The following is an 18,018-nucleotide window of genomic DNA, read 5'->3' as shown; positions in this document are numbered from 1 at the left end:
TTTCAATTCATGAATATACAATGTAACGCATCATTCCACCTCCATACGGCTTAAGTCTCTTATGTACGGGATGAATAGGAATTTTCAGCCTTCCTCAATATTTTTCTTTACATCGGAAACTGCGTGCAAGCATGTGAGTGACCAAAAGAGTGATTTAGAGAGCGTGGTCAATGAGTGATTGAAATAGTGACAAGGAAGTAAGTGTGTGAGCATAGAATTAACCTAATCGAATTACACCAATGAGCGAACAAAACCGTGAATTATACAGTGTATAAGTATGGTGAGTGACATAGAGATTGTGAAATCATGTGAGCGACCAAACGAGTAAACAATATATACAATGGAAAAGCAGGTGGGTCTGGTGCCCCGGGTGCCATCCCAGAGGGGGTGCCAAAATGTGTGCTTGCCGCAGCTGGCCGAGCATCTAGTTCCGACCCTGAAGGATGGGGGGGGGGGCTGAGCAGGCTTTTGCCCAGGGTGGCCAATTTGAAGAATTAGTGATCAAGAGAATGGCTAGATAGACAAAGGACGGCAAAATGTGTACAGCCCTCAAGCGGCAAAACCCATAAATCCGACTCTACATAGCATCACTGGCATGACCTCCACTAGGGTGGGGATTGGCAGGGCTCCGACCGGGGTGATTTATATTATTTTCTTGTTTTTTTTTTCACACTATAAATTCAATATAGAGAGCCCCCCCCCCCCTTTAAGTTGGGTTTGGGGGCCCCACTAAAGATCCCAGCCAAGGGAGCCCTTAAGAAGGGGGGGGGGGAAAGGAGCCATGCTGCACAGCACCCCTGGCTCCGACGCCACTGATCGTCCGAAAATGCAGGACCTTCTTAAAAGCATCATGGGGCTCCAGGTCCGTAGCCAGAAATTTCGTTCGGGAAAGACCCTTTTCACCTCGGGTGGGGACCAAAGTGATAGAACAATAGATTTGGCCCTCTTTTTCCGGTCATTTTCTCACATTTTGGGGGGGACCAGACGCCCAAGTCCCCCCCCTCCTCGCTACAGCTTTGATAGGTCCCCGGGCAAAGGGATTTTTCTGAGGCCTCCTATCTGGTTAGAAATGCGTGCCTTTATATTTGTATGTGTACTCTCGAAATTTTTAATCATGTATCATTTTCATGACTGACCCTTTCCCCTCCGCACCTTTTAACTCGAGTCCCCGGGCCCCATGCGTTAATAAGACGACAAATGCGAAAATGATCATATCATTATCATCCTCGTCCGCCGCCCGCTACACGGGTAGAATCCTCCGGAAGCCTTACTGCCGCCAGGCGGCCTCTTTTGGAGAGAACTTGCATCGCCGTCTCTCTCTCTCTCTCTTTTTTCATCTCCGTTCGCGCGGTTCATTTTACTCTTCTTTCTCTTGTGCGGCCGAGTCGATCCAGAGCGACGACGTCACCGTTTTTAATTGTCATCTACCCGTTTCGATAAAGAAAAAAAAAACTCGTAGTAAATATACCCGTGATAATATTTGAACCCGCGATTTTACTTACCGGCGTGCTTGCTTGTTTTCGCGGGAGGGGAGAAAACTGAACTGCTCGTGTGTTGATGATGAAATTCTAAGCCTAAACGTAAAAAAGCAACGGAACGGACCTGCCATGATGTTTTGGTTTGCCGCTCGCGAAACGTGATTCCGCCGTTCCCGTCGGTCCGGGGAAGAAGATTATTTTATTCGTCGTGTCGTCTGCTCGACATTCACTCTGTCACTGTGTGTTTGTTGTCGTCATTGTCGTCTGGTGTGAATTGGAACAAACTCGCTTATCAACCAATCAAATATGGCCAAGACTACGGAATTTCCACCGATTACCTACAGCTGTTTGTTTGTGCCCTGTGTTTTACAGGTGAGTGCGGTTTCAGTTATTATGCGTTTTATTTTGTGTTTAATCGTCGATTAATTTGTTACTAGAGAAATGCCCTGGGTCTCCAGCGTTAGTCGCCCCTTCCCCCGAGATCGTTTAAATCAGAGGTTCCCAAACAAACGTATTTACAGGTAGGGTCGTCTTAGGAGCGTCTTCGGGCCCCGGGCAAATTGATTTTTCTGAGGCCTCTTATCCGACTGCAAAATGATTGTTGTTTACCGGTTTGCATGTTCAGTCTCTTGGGGCGGAGGATATCATTATCTTGAGTCACCCCTCTCCACGGTACTTGAGGCCCCTGGGCCATGCCCGGGTGGGGTCCGTGCGTTAGTGCGTGAGCATTCGAGTGACTAAAAGCACGCCCCCCCCCCGTCACTGCAGCAGGGCCCTGGGGCTTTGTAGTTTGGAAGAGAAAAAGAAAAGAATCGGCCCGAGCTGGAGCCTTGTCACCCCCCCCCCCCGTTGTGGCCATGACTAAAAGAGTTACTTAAAGCTTGTGCAAGCATGTGACCAGAAGAGTGACGTAGCGGGCTAGGGAACATGTCAGTGAGTGACCAAAAGAGTGATTTAGAGAGTGAGGGTTAGAGAGGGCCAGGTCAGGACGTGACCAAAAGAGTAATCTAGAGAGCGATGAGGGGACAGGGTCAGAGGGTGACCAAGAGAGTGACGCACACAGTGGGGCTGGACTCCCAGGCGCCATGGCGGCTGAAAAATTGGTATTGATGCCTAAAATTTTCTTTGTGTAGTTACTAAATTGTGCAGCACGAAATGTTGCGAATTTATAGCAACAAATCTGCTAACGTGAAAGAGGGTCATTTTGCCCTGATAAAGTCAAAAGACGCATTGATTTGGAACAGGGTTTAAGCTAGATAAAAAAATTCCTTTCTAAAAAAAAAATAGCAAAAAAAGCGAAAATTGGGGGGGAGGGGGGGGGGTTTGGTACAGGAAAAAGGGTATAGTTCGAAGTTTTGTCGATAGAGGGCGCTGCAAAACAAGCAAATCGCTGAAAATATGTAAATCAGTCTCCTATAAATTGCAGGGAACGTGTTCGATTTCTGAATTTTCCTCTTTCTGGCGTTTGCATGAGGTTTTCAACATCGTCCGCGAATCGTGAACTGAAGCGATTGTTTTGGACACAATAGATTGAAGAAAGTCTCAGGTCCACTCAGTTCGAATCCGAAAATGTGAACTAATTTTTTTCTTGTAAACCAAAAAGAAAAAATCCTCCCCCCCCCCCCCCCCCCTCGTAAGAATAAAGCAAGTTTACAAAAAAAAACCCTTTTTTTTGCAAACCGCATGTAAATGTACCCCCCAATTCCTTTCACTTTTATTCCAACCCGTACTTTTGTCGAGGAAAATGGGCAACCTACATATATGTATTGTACAGGGCCGCACAACTGTTTTCTCACCCTGCCACTGAATGAAGTCGGTTTTCAAGTGGAACGAAATTTCGTTTCCCACCTTATGAGATTTGTGCACGTGCCCCAATTGTATGGACAGGAAGTGTATTTTTGGCACTACACAAAGTTTTACCACTGCAGATGCTGGAATGTCACTACATTTTTTTTCACTGCTCCTGGTCTATTCTTTATTATTCCTGGGTTTTAGTGAATGGAAGTAGAGGTGTGTATATGCCACTCCGACTTGACATGGGAGGAGGGGTTTTTTGTTGCTGCTGTTTTTATTTCTTTTTTGAATGTTCATGGTCGCATTTTTTTTTTTTTTTTAACTATGTATTTCACGGAGAAGTGGTTATTGTAGCAAGTCCTTTTAAGAAAGTGAAAAGAAAGTTGTTTAACCATGTCAAGGTCGAAGCAAGTTGTGTTGTATACTGTATTTCCCCCGGGTAGAGACTATTAAATATGTATATATATATATATATATGTGTGTGTTACTATATAAAATTACTTTTCATGTCAACGCGTGGAAAAATGGGAAATTCGTAGAACTAACGCTCTTTTTCATTTTATTTATTCTTTTATTTACGGTCAATTATCAGTTGCTTTTCACAGAAATTGCAATTGATAAGTGATAACATGAGAGAGAGAGAGAGACATGAAATTTACCATTCTGGAATGACAATGGTGGGGGGGGGGTGTGGACCAGCATGACCCCCCCCCCCCTCCACTTGGTGGCAAAGAACTTGTGAAGTAACACTACAGTATTGAAAAAATTTCTTCAATTACTTTGCTTGTTGGGAGATATTAACAGGCCCGGCTTGGGCAGATGCGAAGGTTGTCTCATGGGCGGAGATACGAGGGGGGGGGGGGGGTTGCCCCCCAACGGCAAAGGTGGTGTCGATTGATCTAATGTATATATGAATTGACATCATCGTGCCCCCCTCCCCCAGACTTCCAAGTTTATCTCCACCTATTTATTGTCCAACTTACAACGGCCCACAGAAGGTGATTAAAATACGTGGATTGCGATTTTATTTTAACTGGTATTTGCTTAACATGAATTTTTAGAATTCTAACATCAGTTTTGATACATCGTGATAGGACTTTTATGCCTTACACATGCGACGTACGCTACGATAGGGCCTCTTTCCCCCCAGGTTAGGGTTTCCAACCGCGACTTTATAGCGAGTTTTCTTTATTGATTTTCAAATGAATTTTCTGGTTCACAAATGTGAAAACATACATACGGTATGAGTCCGTTATAACGACAGCTGACGATCACAGGGAAAATTGTCGTTATACAGGACTTTGCGTTATCAGTGAATTTCAATTTTTTTGGTTTGTCAGGTAAACTTTGGAATTCTTTACTGGAAATTATCTAAAAGACGATCATAACGCGTTCTCATACAAGCGAATGAATCGCAGGATTGACCTGCGTATCTTTGCAGGGGGTACAAAAATTTTCTTTTTGAGGAATTTTGAGTTGCCACCCTTCACAAAAAACATATAAACTATCAGAAATTGGTTATTGCGCAAAGAGGGTATTTTCTTTCGATATTCCATTTTTTTTACCGAAAATAATATTTTTTTCTAATTTTTGGTTGGCTTGGAAATATATAGAGCCGCTCACAACCCCGGACTAATGTAAAGCGCCTTACTTCCGTTACCTCAAAAGAGGCAGAGTTGTGTCAAGGGAGCACTCCCCGGCGTATGCCTCTGATTGATTCACAAACGTAGATTCCACTATATCACAAAAAAAATTTTTTTTTAGTTTCTGGGTAATGTTTATTTCCTTGTTTGCTAAGCCTTAATAATTATGAAAATTATGATTATTCTCTGAAAACTTTGCTTTTGTGATAACGCGATCGATACAGTATTTGAGATTGTCATTTATTATTGGCTGATTGGGATATTGAAATTCACAAAAAAACTCTTTTCCCACTGATAGTCATGAAAACTGCAAATAACTTTCATAAGTCACGTATCTAGACATTTCACAGAAAATAAAATTAGAGTTAAAATAAAATTGTAAATGTAAAAAATAATGGGATTTTTTTTCCATCTTTTTCTCCCACACACACTTCATTTTCACTTTTTTACCCCCAAAAAGTAATTCTCATAGTATGTTCGACGTGTTCTCCCTTATATACGTAGAGAAATGAGTCGAGAATTCTTAGGTGAAAGGTCTTTGAGCACCCATGCTTTCTTTGAATTTGTTGAGATGAGCGTGGAGGATGTGATGCGCCACTTTGAGAGACATTGAGCCTTCCATTTTTTGTAACAAAAAATTTTGGTATGCAAAACAAAGATATGCTCGACTTCTTTTCCAGTCTTGGAAAAATTATTATTAAAATGAATTATTTTGGCCGGATACCGAATATTTGGCTAATGTTTCAGCTAATTACCGGAAGCACGAGTGGCGCCGTGGAAAGATGCTCTTCTTCCACTATGAAGGTTATCATCAAGGTCCATGGGTTCGAATCCGGGCATAGAACGTTCGAAGCAAGTTCTTTACCTATCGAACCTGGGGCGACCACCGATGGATGGAGTCTTCATTTTCCTCCCAACTAATTGCCGTGTGGCGATATATGACCGGAGTTGGTGTGCGGTAAAGCAGCCGAATATCAATTTTCTTAAAATTCATCATAATTATAAATAAAATTGCCGTTTTTGATTGAAAATAAAATTATTGGTAATTTCAATTGATATTGAATTTTGATTACACAATTTATTATTTAATATACAATTAAAAAACTGGCAACTGAAAGATTTTTATTGCCATGATAATGACAATCAAATTTAACGATGGTATATTGTATTTTAACATTACACTGATATCTCGGCTAACGAAGATGATTCATTCTGTATGTGAATTCATGTTCATGAAAAAATTCTTCAATATGATTCATTCTCATATTTCGGTCGTTAGCCGAAACGCGATTTCCCATAGGTTTCTATGGAAAATTGTTTGATTCATTTCAGGTTCTGCCCGAACTTTGAACATAGCCTGTTCTTTAACACACCAAGGAATGCTATAAAAAAGACAAAAACTAATTAAAGGGTAAAGTGGCCACCTTCTAAATTGTATAAATGAATATGAGAGATACTGAAGATCTTTTTTATTTTACATCATGTACACAACCACCACCAGTCTACTATAAAGCTCGTGTTGACACAACCCAATCCAGTTCATAAGTGTCCCCATCCATTTGTGATTTGGTCAGCTCATTTCTGTCTGATACATGCAGATGGAAAAGATAATTTCTCACACAGGTTCAGCAGCCCCGTCATTTGAGGGGGCCGTTGCCCCCCTGGCTTTAGAAAATACACTAGAGAGAAATGGTATATATATACACACATGCATTGAGTACATGTTCTTTGCGCCCCCGGAAAAGTTGAAATGGCGGCCCTGCTGTTCAGCTTGATGCTAAGAGTCTCGCACTGAAAGAATGCATGTTCTGAAAATATAGGCTACCTATTTTTTCAATGCAATCTCTATTTTGGCTGAATCATTTTATATGAAATGGTTCAAAGAATTTAAGAATAAGAATTATAGGTACATCTGAAAAAGATTCCTAGGTGGACATGAGTTCATCGGGCCCTAGTGACAGTAATTCTGATTATTGGTGGGACATTTTGTGATGTGGATATTTTGTTAGTGCATACATTCATATCATCGAAAATGTTTGTTAGCTGAATCTGTATTCGTTATCCGAAGCAGAAAAATCACAAAAAATTTCGTTAGATTTCGTTGGGGAGCGATGGGAGAAAAAAATTTCTGAAGAAGGGGGCGATGGGGCACAAAAAAGGTTTGAAAACTATGCTTTAAACCCAACGCAATCTAACCCATAGGATCCTATGTTATACCTGTAGCTTCTTCCGCCTTCCTACAACTTTCCATCGCCCCCAAGGGTGCGGGGCGTTAACGCCCACGTTGGGAATCACTGGTTTAAACCGTATATGGTAAACCCTTGACCCACGGACCAAATTTGGTCCTGAAGGTTACCTGATGTGGCTTGACCCCCCCCCCCAGACCTGATTTTGTAAAATTGTACTAAGCGGCACATTTACAAATCGCTTAAATGACCCGTGGCACAATTCCAGAGCATTTAAGTGGCTCGTGGCACATTTTCAGATCACTGAAGTGGGCCTCAAAGACCACTTTCACATTCAAAAATCACCTATGTAATCCGCGACATAGTTACAGAACACTTAAACGATCCGTGGCACATTTAGAGATCCCTTGAGTGACATGTGGCGCAGTTTTAGAGCACTTAAGCTGCCCCCATTGCGGCTCTACGTCACTCAAATTACCCTCGGAACATTCCCAGATTACTTAAGTGATCCGTGGCATAATTACGGATCATTCGAGTGATGCGTGTCACAGTTCTAGAGCACTTAAGCGGCCCGGAAACATTTCCAGAGCACTTGAAGGATCCGTGAAACATTAAGATATCATTAAAGTGTCTCTGTAGGGGACTTATCAATAGATAGAATGTTAGTTCAGGTGCCAAATAACTATCGAAAGGTTTTTTTTCCGTTTTTGACGCACCGAATAAGATGCCATTAAAAATATTTCATATCTTCATAAAGGGTGTTTGATGACGTAAGCATCATCCACCCCCCCCACCCCCCTTGTTATCAAAAGTAAAATTCGTAAACCGAGGTATCACTGTACTTACAGAATCATTTTTCGATGACTTTTCAGTCGTAAGTCATCGGGAAATGAGGCTGGTTTCCCGGGAACAAAAATCATATTGCATGGTATTCTTAATAAAAACCATGTGGGTGAAATCTTAAACTATTAAAATTAGTACCCTATTTGATACTAGTTGCAGCAGATGTCGTTTCTCTTTCCGATAAAATGTCTCGAGATATACAACGTGTATCTCGACTTTTTTTTCTGTCTAGAAACAAGAAATAAGATTCGACGAAATGTTCACGTGGGAAAAACCTTAAATTCCATTTTTTTCTTTTTCCTTTCTAGTAAAAAAAAAAAAGATTATAGCCGCGTCCTTATTCGACTTTGACCATAGCTCACACAGAGCATCATCCACTGTTTTAAATAACAGTCATTTGAATAAATTCCCGATTTCCTCATACGCACCCGTCTTCGAAAAATAATGACTGGGAGTGATTGTAATAACGTATCGAAAAAAGCCGGACTTGATTGTGGACTGACAGAAGAGGTCATTTCCTAAAACACACGGCGCACATTTTATTAGATTTTATTTTCTCTCTCTCTCTCTTCATCCGTCTCTTCCTGTTAATTCGATATGATGTGGTGGTTTTTTTTTCGGCTCTTTGAAAAGATGAAGAGCGCTCTCCATCTTTGCAACCTCTGAAGGCTTTGAGCCCGTAAATATTCGGTTACAGTCTAACGATAGTTTTTTTTTTAAATAAATATAAAAGTAATTCGCTGTAAATGCTACTCTTCCTCTATATTAATCGAACGTGTCATTTATTCTCGCACTGAATCCATTGATCCGTCATCGTTTTGATATGTTTACTACTCGCGTATCCCACATCTGTGTGAGAAAGTTTTCTTTTGCCCTCTTCTTTTTTTTCCCTCCCCTTTTAATTTTTTTCCTTCCTGTTGCTTTTTTTTTATAGACTTGTTTATTAAATGGAACATCATTAGCCAGACTAGTTTCTTCAATTTATTTTTCTTTCTTTTTTTCATTAGCGATATAGTTCCCTAATAAGTTCAACACCTCGGAAGTGGGTCACTGACAACAGTTCTAATTAAAAACGAATGTGGAATTATTCATCTCTGAAAGAGTTTCGGTGTTAGTTTTAATTTTCCGCTTGTTGTTCGTTCATTAGTGAGACACCCTTATAGTGTGCGATCAATTAAGAAACGTTTGAGTAATTATTTATTACTTTTTTCTGCTTCGTTTGCCGGGTGCATAATAATTTTTCTGACTTTCTCCATTTTGTTCCACCTCCAGAAAGTAGCTATATAGACACTAGACAGCTATCCCCTCTCCCTCACTCATCGTTATTTGATCTAACTAGTTGCAGGTTGTGCTCCACTAGAATGTCTTCACTTTGTAGAAGACGATTCTTCCGTTATACAGTATATTCTATCTTTGGACATTCGATTTGTGTAATATGAATATGAAATACGACTTGTGTCCGATTCATCTATATTTTCAATGAAGTTTGGCCGACTGAGAAGAGGGTCCCCCCCCCCCACACACACACACACAGGAGTTTCAATACAGGCTGATCGCTCAATTCTGCTGCTGACCCTTGACTGTCTGCAAGCTTTTGCATACGCTACTCAGTGAATAAGTAGAGGTGCATGGGTACGGTCCCCAAAGCAGAATGTTTAGCACTGTTCTGCGGCCATCCCTCAGCTGACTGCAAATGTTCTGCGGTAAAAGTCCCTATACATATAATAGTGTTTTTTTTATACTTTTTTCTTAAAATTCTTCCAAATTGTTCTGCAGTAGCGCTAATTGTTCTGCAACGTACGTTGCAGATTTTGGCACATTCTGCTTTGGGGGGGTACGGTTAAGTAGTGATAGTAAATGAGAGAGGTACCGTTGGACTTATGCCAACGAGATGTATCCGTTGATACCCATTTTGTATGTTTCTGATTAGATCTTTGAAGATTTAACATGAAATTTTTGCTAAAAATTTCACTTTAAATAACCCAAACTTTGGTATGTCAATGCCCCTTTTCTTCCAATTTTATAAACAGAGGACCTCGTAAGTTACCGTTTACAATTGTTTTTTGTCCGCATATTTTCACACTGGGGGTTATCCTGCTCTCTGGCAAAGAAACATTTTAATTTTTCAGTTCAGATTGAATTTTTCCACCTAGATGGTGAATATTACACATTGCACATCTTGTATATTATTGCAACGGTTGTTACAAGAATAAAAGGATTTGAGAAACACACTTGTTTCGCTTGTTATTGAAGAAGCTTTTTCAATAAAAGCCTAGCCTGGAAGGAAGGGGGCCCTTCCAATTGGTTATATATAGGGTTACTAACCGTCCTCCTACGTTTCAGAAAATTTGCCCTTTTGTCCTCCTTTTCAGGTTTCCGAAATTATTTTTCTTTTTTTCTGGAGAAATTTTTTTTCTCCATTTTGAATCACATGTTTGAGTATACTAAAACATGTTTGACAATACTTCATTGATATGAGCATTTTTGTGGTTTTTTTTCAACGCGCATTCATCAAAAGCCATCGAAATTCCCACAGTTTTTCCTGTTTTTGCTTTTTTTAGTGGTTGTGTTGTAAAGTTGGGAGAAATTATTGTTGTGTCCGGTTTTATTGGTCGGAATCATAGACTTAAGATATAAATAGACCGCGCACGCTATTCATAAAACTTGTCGAACGTGAAGAAAAGATGAGCAGTATTGTCAGGGAAAGAACAGGTTCTGCGCTATTACATTTGGCGCGTTTTCGCAGAAGCTAGGATGTTGCTGTAACGAAATTTGACTCAATTCGATCAAGTTGATGAACACTTTCCTTCATTTTTTCAATGAATTTCACTCATTTTTATGTGAAATATTTAGGGAGTATCAGATTTGAAAAAATAAATTCTATAAAATAAACAAATATTGGAAAACGGAACAACGTATATGTTGTAAAGCCTAATTCATTTATATTTTTAAATATTCTCTTCATTCACTTTGTCGCTTTTAATTTCGAAAATTTATTTATACTAGGGGTTATTAAAACAAAAATATATCTTTCCAGAACATTACACTTACTCTATATACTCATAATTAATTATAATGCATCATATTATGTTATGTAATGTAACACATTCACACTCATACCATATTCAGTCATGAAATAATATTCAAACAATAAGAAAAAGTTTCATTTCTAACATTCCTGAAAAACCTTTTATAACCTCATCACACAAAACTGTAAACACTTACATAATATTTCAGGATTAAAATAGATTTTACTCAAGAAAATTACAGAATCTCATCATCAATTTCTCTAAATTATAAGAATTAAAATTCCATGTAGAGTATATATGTAATAATTTAAAGTGTGTATATATATATATAATATTTTAGGATATAATATTTCATATACATAACATAATATTTACACATGTCACATATATATATATATATATATATATATGTGACATATGTAATCTCTTCGCTCCAAAAGTATGCATATGTTAATCTTAATTTAAGGTATTAAATCGTTTTTAGAATGATTCTTTTTCAAGATAACATCTGAGGTACACAATATATGACTTCAGGTCTTAGTACAGATATTGACTCAAAAAATCAATTGAATAATTAATTTTCTTGTTTGAAGCGGCAATTTCACATACAACAAACATAAATTAATGAATAAAAAAATTTCTTTTCTGTAATAGTTTTATGTCAGGTGTGAAGAGGGGTAAAAATACTATTATTTTTAGAGGTTGTTATGCATTTTTATGCAAAACTGCAATTGTCTAGGGGGGGGGGGAGTTTTCCTCACATTCTATTTAAATAGAATATTTTTCATAAATTTCTCCTTCTGAAAAGCGTATTTTCTTCCAAGTTGAGCAAAACTCGAATGAACTCACTAGCTCGCCAAATCTCGCCAAATCTTGCGGAGACGTATATTTCAGTTAAAACTTCATAAAACTCACAATTTCAATCATTTATTGCCAAAAATTCTATTAAAACATTTAATAATGATTCATGACATTTGAATTTTACCAAAACTTGGAACTTTAATTGAATTAAATCAAAAATGGAGTCGTTAAAAACTGAGATTACGTCAGAAATCCATTGCATCGTCAATTTAATATTCCAATTTTTAATTTATAAGAAGAGGAATAAGCAAAAAAGTATTCCCTTGTGAAAGGATACTGGTCCCCCTTTCCTAAACCGCTCAGAACATCCGAAAGCTGCGCAAGTGTTGGCCATTCTAATCAAAAATAAGACAGCGCGTGTAGATCGTCATACGAGTAGCCATAAGGAAAGCATTGCCAGCGAGATTCCCTGACCAGCCTTTCGACCGGAGTCACGTGACTCCGGATCTTTGCTTCACATTGTAACCCCTCGCGCGCACTCTATAGTATTATTACTCTGTGGTCGGAATAGTAGCGCTATCTATTGGGAAAATTTAGATGAATGACGTCATTAAGGGTGCGTGCGCAGGCGTCCTCCTTTCACAGTTTACGAATCTGGTAACCCTAGTTGTGGCCGGTTGTTTGGTCGGATTAGTAATGCCATCTATTGTGAAAGTTGGAAAAAGTGACGTTACTATGGGTACGCGTGCAGGCGTCCTCCTTTCTCAGTTTTCGAATCTGGTAATTCCAGTCATATATTATGAAGCACGCACACTCTTTGGTATATACGAGATACTTTCCGTTTTGCGTGTATGTGTGTGTTGGTCAAAGGGACTCTAGCCCAAAGAGTTGTTAAACAATGGGGCACACCTTCTTTAAGAGGCATGATAATTTCGAAACTACACGGTGATAAAGTTTCAATGAAAACCAGAATCAGAGGTTTAAATCCCGTGACTGGCTCTATTTCGAGCCATAAGCGGGCTTAAGGGCCGGGGTCCCATGGGGGGCCCATATGAAGGGACAGACAAGAGAGTATTGTATGTGTATTTATGTAGTGAGTGTATGGGGGAAGTATATTTGTCAAGGTTGGTATTAAGTCTTGGTTCCGGATTTTTTAAAATTTCAAAATTTTTGCGATTTTTTTAAGTTTTGCAGGTGAAATGCCGGCACAACCTCAGATGTGAGTTGTGTTAATAGTAGAAGAGCGACAGTGAAAATGAGCTGTGAAGAAGACGCTGGAAAGTTTCAATCACTATTTTGAAAGATGGGGTGTATGGAGAGTTATGTGGGAATTTCTGGAGCTCTCTTGGGGAAGCCCCTGCAGCAAAAAAATTGAAATTCCCCTGGTCTTGCAGATGTCAGGACCACAAGAAGCACTTGTTTTTAGGTCACACGGTTTTCTGTGTGAAGCCGCCCCCCACCCCATGAATGATCTTGAAATTGAAGATGTATTTACGTCAAAAAAAAGTTCAGTATAAGTTTTTATGAAATCTTTTCCTTTATTTGCAATTGCCTGCACTGCAGACATTCAAAAAAGACAATTTATCTTGAGTGGTCCCACAAATTAAGGGAGCAGTAAAATTTTCAATAAAAGCCTTGCCTTTGTGTAAAAACATAGTTTGTTCCGTTCAATTAAATCGGTTGTTTTTTCCTCACCTCTTGTATCGTTTCGCGTTAGTTAGGAAGGTGTGTGTGACTAAGTTGATGACAAAGGGACAACCGGGAAATAAAAGCTAAAACAGTTTCACTTCCTCCAAAAAAAATGTACCTACTATGAATGTAAATGAATTTAAAGGAAATCATCATGTGCCGTTTTTTCCCTCAACATCCTTCCCGGCGATTTCCTCCATCATAGGAACTCTTGTCCAAAATTTCTGCATTATATTTCGTTTTCCGAACAGTATAATCCTTATCATGAACCGTATAAACATAATCTTGGCGGTCTTTTGTGTGTATTATTTTGACTTTTGGCATATGTGCATAATTTTCAATGATTTCAGTTAGTAATCATTGGTATCGTTGGAAAAGTTGATTGTGTGTTGTTCCTTTGAGGACTGGTTTTTCTACCCAAAAAACGTGTATACCGTGATTGACGCCGTATATGTGTGTTTTCGATTAATATTGAGAATATTTTTTTTTCGTTTCCGTGGTCTATGAAACTTAGCTTAGATAACGGCTCGATTTAGAATCGTGAATGGTATCAGTTGTTTGCGATACTCTTATATTACAAAGAAAATAAAAACATGAAAAGGAACAGGATGTCGAGTTCAGAAGTGATTAGATAAAAGTGAGAAGTCATTTTATCATTTCTACCTCCCAAGGTCCGGAGGTTCTCAAACCTGGTAGCTAGAGTGAGTGTGATTGGAGATAAACTGGATTCTATTTGCATGGACAATATCGCGGAATATCTGTCTACATAAAACTCTCCTTCAATGCCCACATTAAAGTTTATCAACACCGAAAAATTCGTATTTCGAAGATGAAGTAAAGTTTTGGAGATACAGACAGATACAGAATGAATCGAGCACGTCCAGGCTCTATCGCTATTGCAGTTTAAGCATAGTGGTCATTAGACCGCGGACGTGCCGGGAAAACCTACCTGCGTACCGGCCTGGCGAAGCCACCCCAAGCCAGGGCGCCCCTCGCAAACTCTTTCGCTACCATGGTTCCAACCTAACAATCGCTGCCCGGCACCACCAGGATGTTCGAGCCCCAAACCCCAACTAAACATCCTCAACCAAGTCCCACAATAGCCACCACCCAAAAACCCGACACCACGCTCCGCGACCAAACTCTCCCCGCCCCCTCCGGAGCTTCATTATTAACCAAAACAATAAATAGTAACATACAAAACATATTTACAGACATTTGGATGCTTCACGACGCAGGCCTTTACGGCGTATCCGTTTGTAGTAATGTCAATTCTTAACAGTTCCTCAGTCATTCATACGCATTGCATTGCGTGTAGGGTCCTTATTACCTGGCTACACAGTTATCAGTCTTCTTCACTTATAGGCCCATGTGGCAAGTTTACACGGGTCTCTATCTTTCACGTGCCTTTCTTTTTCAGACCCCCATTGGCCTAACTACACGGGTATTCAACTTTTCCACGTGTAGGGCCCTCATCCTAACAATTCCTCGAGGAGGAACCGTTGGGCTTATGGGCCTCTTTTCCCTTATTAAGCCGGCCGAGCTAAATATCTTCTTTTCCCCTCTTGTTCATCGTCATACTTTTTTTATATGACGTTACTTTTTTATACTACTTTTCATATACTATTTTTCTTCTGCATATGGATGTGGAGCTCCCACTTCATATCCTCGTCAATCTGTAGACCCAGGTAGTCAAGTGTCTTAGTTCTCTTAACTGGTGTCCCACCTAACCTGATAGTTGGCGGTCTTTTACAGGAAAACCAAGTAAACTTGGTAAACTTTTCTGCTTGGATAGAGAAAGATGGTGTCTCTGCATCCAGTCTTCTAGTTGTACCAGGGCCTTCTCTACAAGCCTCCCTGTCCCTTTTACCGTCTGGGTGGATGCTACAATGGCTATATCATCAGCATATGCTTGTAGGCGTATCCCCACTGGCCAGTGTAACTTCAGAAGTTCTTTGAGGACCACATTCCAAAAGAACGGCCCTGAGCATGATCTCTGCGGTGCCCTTTTCATTACTCGTTGAGCTGTTCCCTCATCTGTTTCAATGATTGCCATTCTGTTTGTCAGGATGTCTGCCGTAGTCGCTATGATGTCCCGCGGGACCGATATCTCCCTCATACTTTTCCCATATATCCCCATGTCGAAGATTGTTAAATGCAGCATGCACATTCACCGATATTACTGCCGCATCCTTCTCATTTCGTTTTTCCTTTACTTCCATGAGGTCATCAATTGCTACCTCTGTTGAGCTTCCCTGTCGGAATCCATACTGTGCATTACTCAAGTTTTGTCTTTCCATGTAGAGAAGTTTATTCTGTGGATCAGCAGTCGCTCCAACGTTTTCTCGATGCATGACAGTAGAGACACCGGCCTGTGAGAGGCTAAAGAGCTCGGATCCCGTCCCTTTTTCAGAAATAGGAGAATTTTCGCTGTTTTGAAGGTCCCGGGGAAGCGGCCACGATCCAGAACTTTCTGGAACCAGATTACCAGAAGCTTTTTTTTTTGGGTGTATCCTTTTTACAGTCCTATTGCCTGTCCTGTCCGATACAGGCGCTTTATTATCATTCAGACCTCTTACTACTCTAGCTCTTGCCAGTCCCGTTATTCTTTTATCCGTCGTTATTCTCCCGTTCAAGATTTTTGCGAGTTGACGTTCATCCTCCATTCTTTCTTCAGCCAAAAGCTCCGGGTAAATCGTATTGAGCTGTCTTCCTGCGGCCTCCAGGAGAGTTTCATCACCTTCCTCCCTGATAATAACTTGTGGAAGGAATGTCTTGTGCTTGATCGCTGCCTTATACGGCACACCAAATGCGTCAGTAGAAGATTCACATTTCTTCTTCCAGCTCCCAAGTTTTGTTCGTCGGATCTTACTAGTACTCTGTGCCGAACGAACACCGTCCTGACTGTTTGTCTGCTATTTTCCGTTGCTTTCTGCCATTTCCTCTTGAGAGCCTTGACCACTTTTCTATCCCTTTCAAGCTCAGGTGTCCACCAGCTCGGGAGTTCCTCTTTTTCGCAATTAGCGTACGATCGCTAGCAATCACTATCGCTTCCATTATCCTATCAGATTACCATTCTAGTTCTTCTCTCGAATTGCACTCTCCCCAATCCTTACTCCAGCTGTGGGATAGTAGCAGAAAGCTGTTTGTCAAATCTCTCTAGCCATCTTTCAGTAGTACTGCATTTCACTGTACATTACCACTGTATTTGGGTCATTTATGGACCAATTGCACATTTTTAATATTTATCCTGATATATTTATGACCCGAATGTGTGAGTACTCTTCATCTACATACCATTAAATCCGGCTCGCAAGAAGAGAGTTCTTACATGGAGTCAGACCAGGCCAACCTTTGCCACCTCGTTGTTCAAACGTCGGAGTTATATTGTCTCCATTCATCAGCAAAAGATCATTTGCCATCAAGAGATCCAATACTATATTCCCCTTTCGATACTCTCTGCGTATCCCCAGAGTTCACTCCATCCGTTCCAGTCCGACCCCAGGATGATTCTTGTGATGGGGTTCTGCCCATGAAGTTCATTAGCCTCTTGTAATGCTTCCCTTATGTTCTTATAAGGTGATGAGTATGAACTTGAGAGTATCAGCGGTCCATCTTGAAGGTATATTTGTACCCCCGAGTTTTTCCTTACGGAATGCGTTGCTGCACTGATTTCTTTGTTCGGGATCGCAATAGCCGCTTTACCATTCTTGGAGATTCATGTTGCCCATCTTTTTGGTAAATCTTTTAATTCAAAACCAGAGTCACACACACCCATGGCTCCTGGATCAGGAACACATCTACTTTTCAGAGAGATTCTATGAACTCCTAATTGTCCGATACTCCCTTGCCTCTGTCCACGCTAATTTGGACTATTCGTAACTCCTCCATACTTCTCTCATTAGTACCCTGGGCTATTATTATAATTCCTTACTAGATTACTCTGCGAAATCTCACCGTTTGCATTTCTTCATAGGCACCACAATTTCTTATTTTTGTTTGGTCTTTAAGTCCATTCTGTTTCGCCCTGGTGGCCTTCCAAAATACGGGATACGACATGCTCGAAGCTTGATGATATGATAACGGGTTTCTAGACCCGTTGTTAAAGTTTGCCAGGATGCAATTGATGCAACGTTCTTCTCTATTCGAGCAGTCCCTAGAGTTGTGCCTCTCCGCACACAATACTCTTCAGGGCTGGTGCAGCTCGAGGCCCAGTGCTCCATTTCTTGACAGTGGAAAGATCGAGGTGACGAGATGAATTCCTGATGCACGACCACCATTTGTGCGTCCCTATATATCTGCTTTTAATAGCCTCCATTAATTTTTTGTTGCGATCCACCTCTACAGTTTGATGGATGCCTTTTCCCTCTCGTAGCATTAGATGAGATCTCCGAGCAATAGTCCTTTCATTTACCTGAAGAACTCTTGCCAGTTCTCTTACCATTGCATCCTTTGGCGTGTTGGACGTTATGTTCTTCTACAAGATCCTCTCTCGGCTATTCTTGGGAGGACGCGCCGACATTACTTTCCTGAACGTTCGATTTGCTTTTACTTC

The 18,018-nt window shown here is 40.4% G+C and overlaps 1 protein-coding gene across 1 annotated transcript in view; it reads left to right on the top strand.

Annotated features, from left to right (window-relative positions):
* The first annotated feature begins 1,269 nt into the window (after positions 1-1,269).
* Positions 1,270-18,018, top strand: part of IP3K1 (inositol-trisphosphate 3-kinase-like protein) — a 105,518-nt gene continuing 88,769 nt past the window's right edge. Inside the window, exon 1 of the mRNA XM_089244732.1 lies at positions 1,270-1,850. Within this exon, the coding sequence (XP_089100858.1) occupies positions 1,785-1,850 (66 nt within the window). The 5' untranslated portion in view covers positions 1,270-1,784. The remainder of the gene's footprint in view (positions 1,851-18,018) is intronic.

The sequence above is a fragment of the Pholcus phalangioides genome, unplaced genomic scaffold, assembly GCF_987345545.1.
Source record: "Pholcus phalangioides strain wild (caught in Gottingen) unplaced genomic scaffold, Ppha-v1.0 ptg000015l_1, whole genome shotgun sequence".
In the NCBI taxonomy this organism is placed as follows: domain Eukaryota; kingdom Metazoa; phylum Arthropoda; class Arachnida; order Araneae; family Pholcidae; genus Pholcus; species Pholcus phalangioides.
This window is presented reverse-complemented; position numbering and strand designations above follow the sequence as displayed.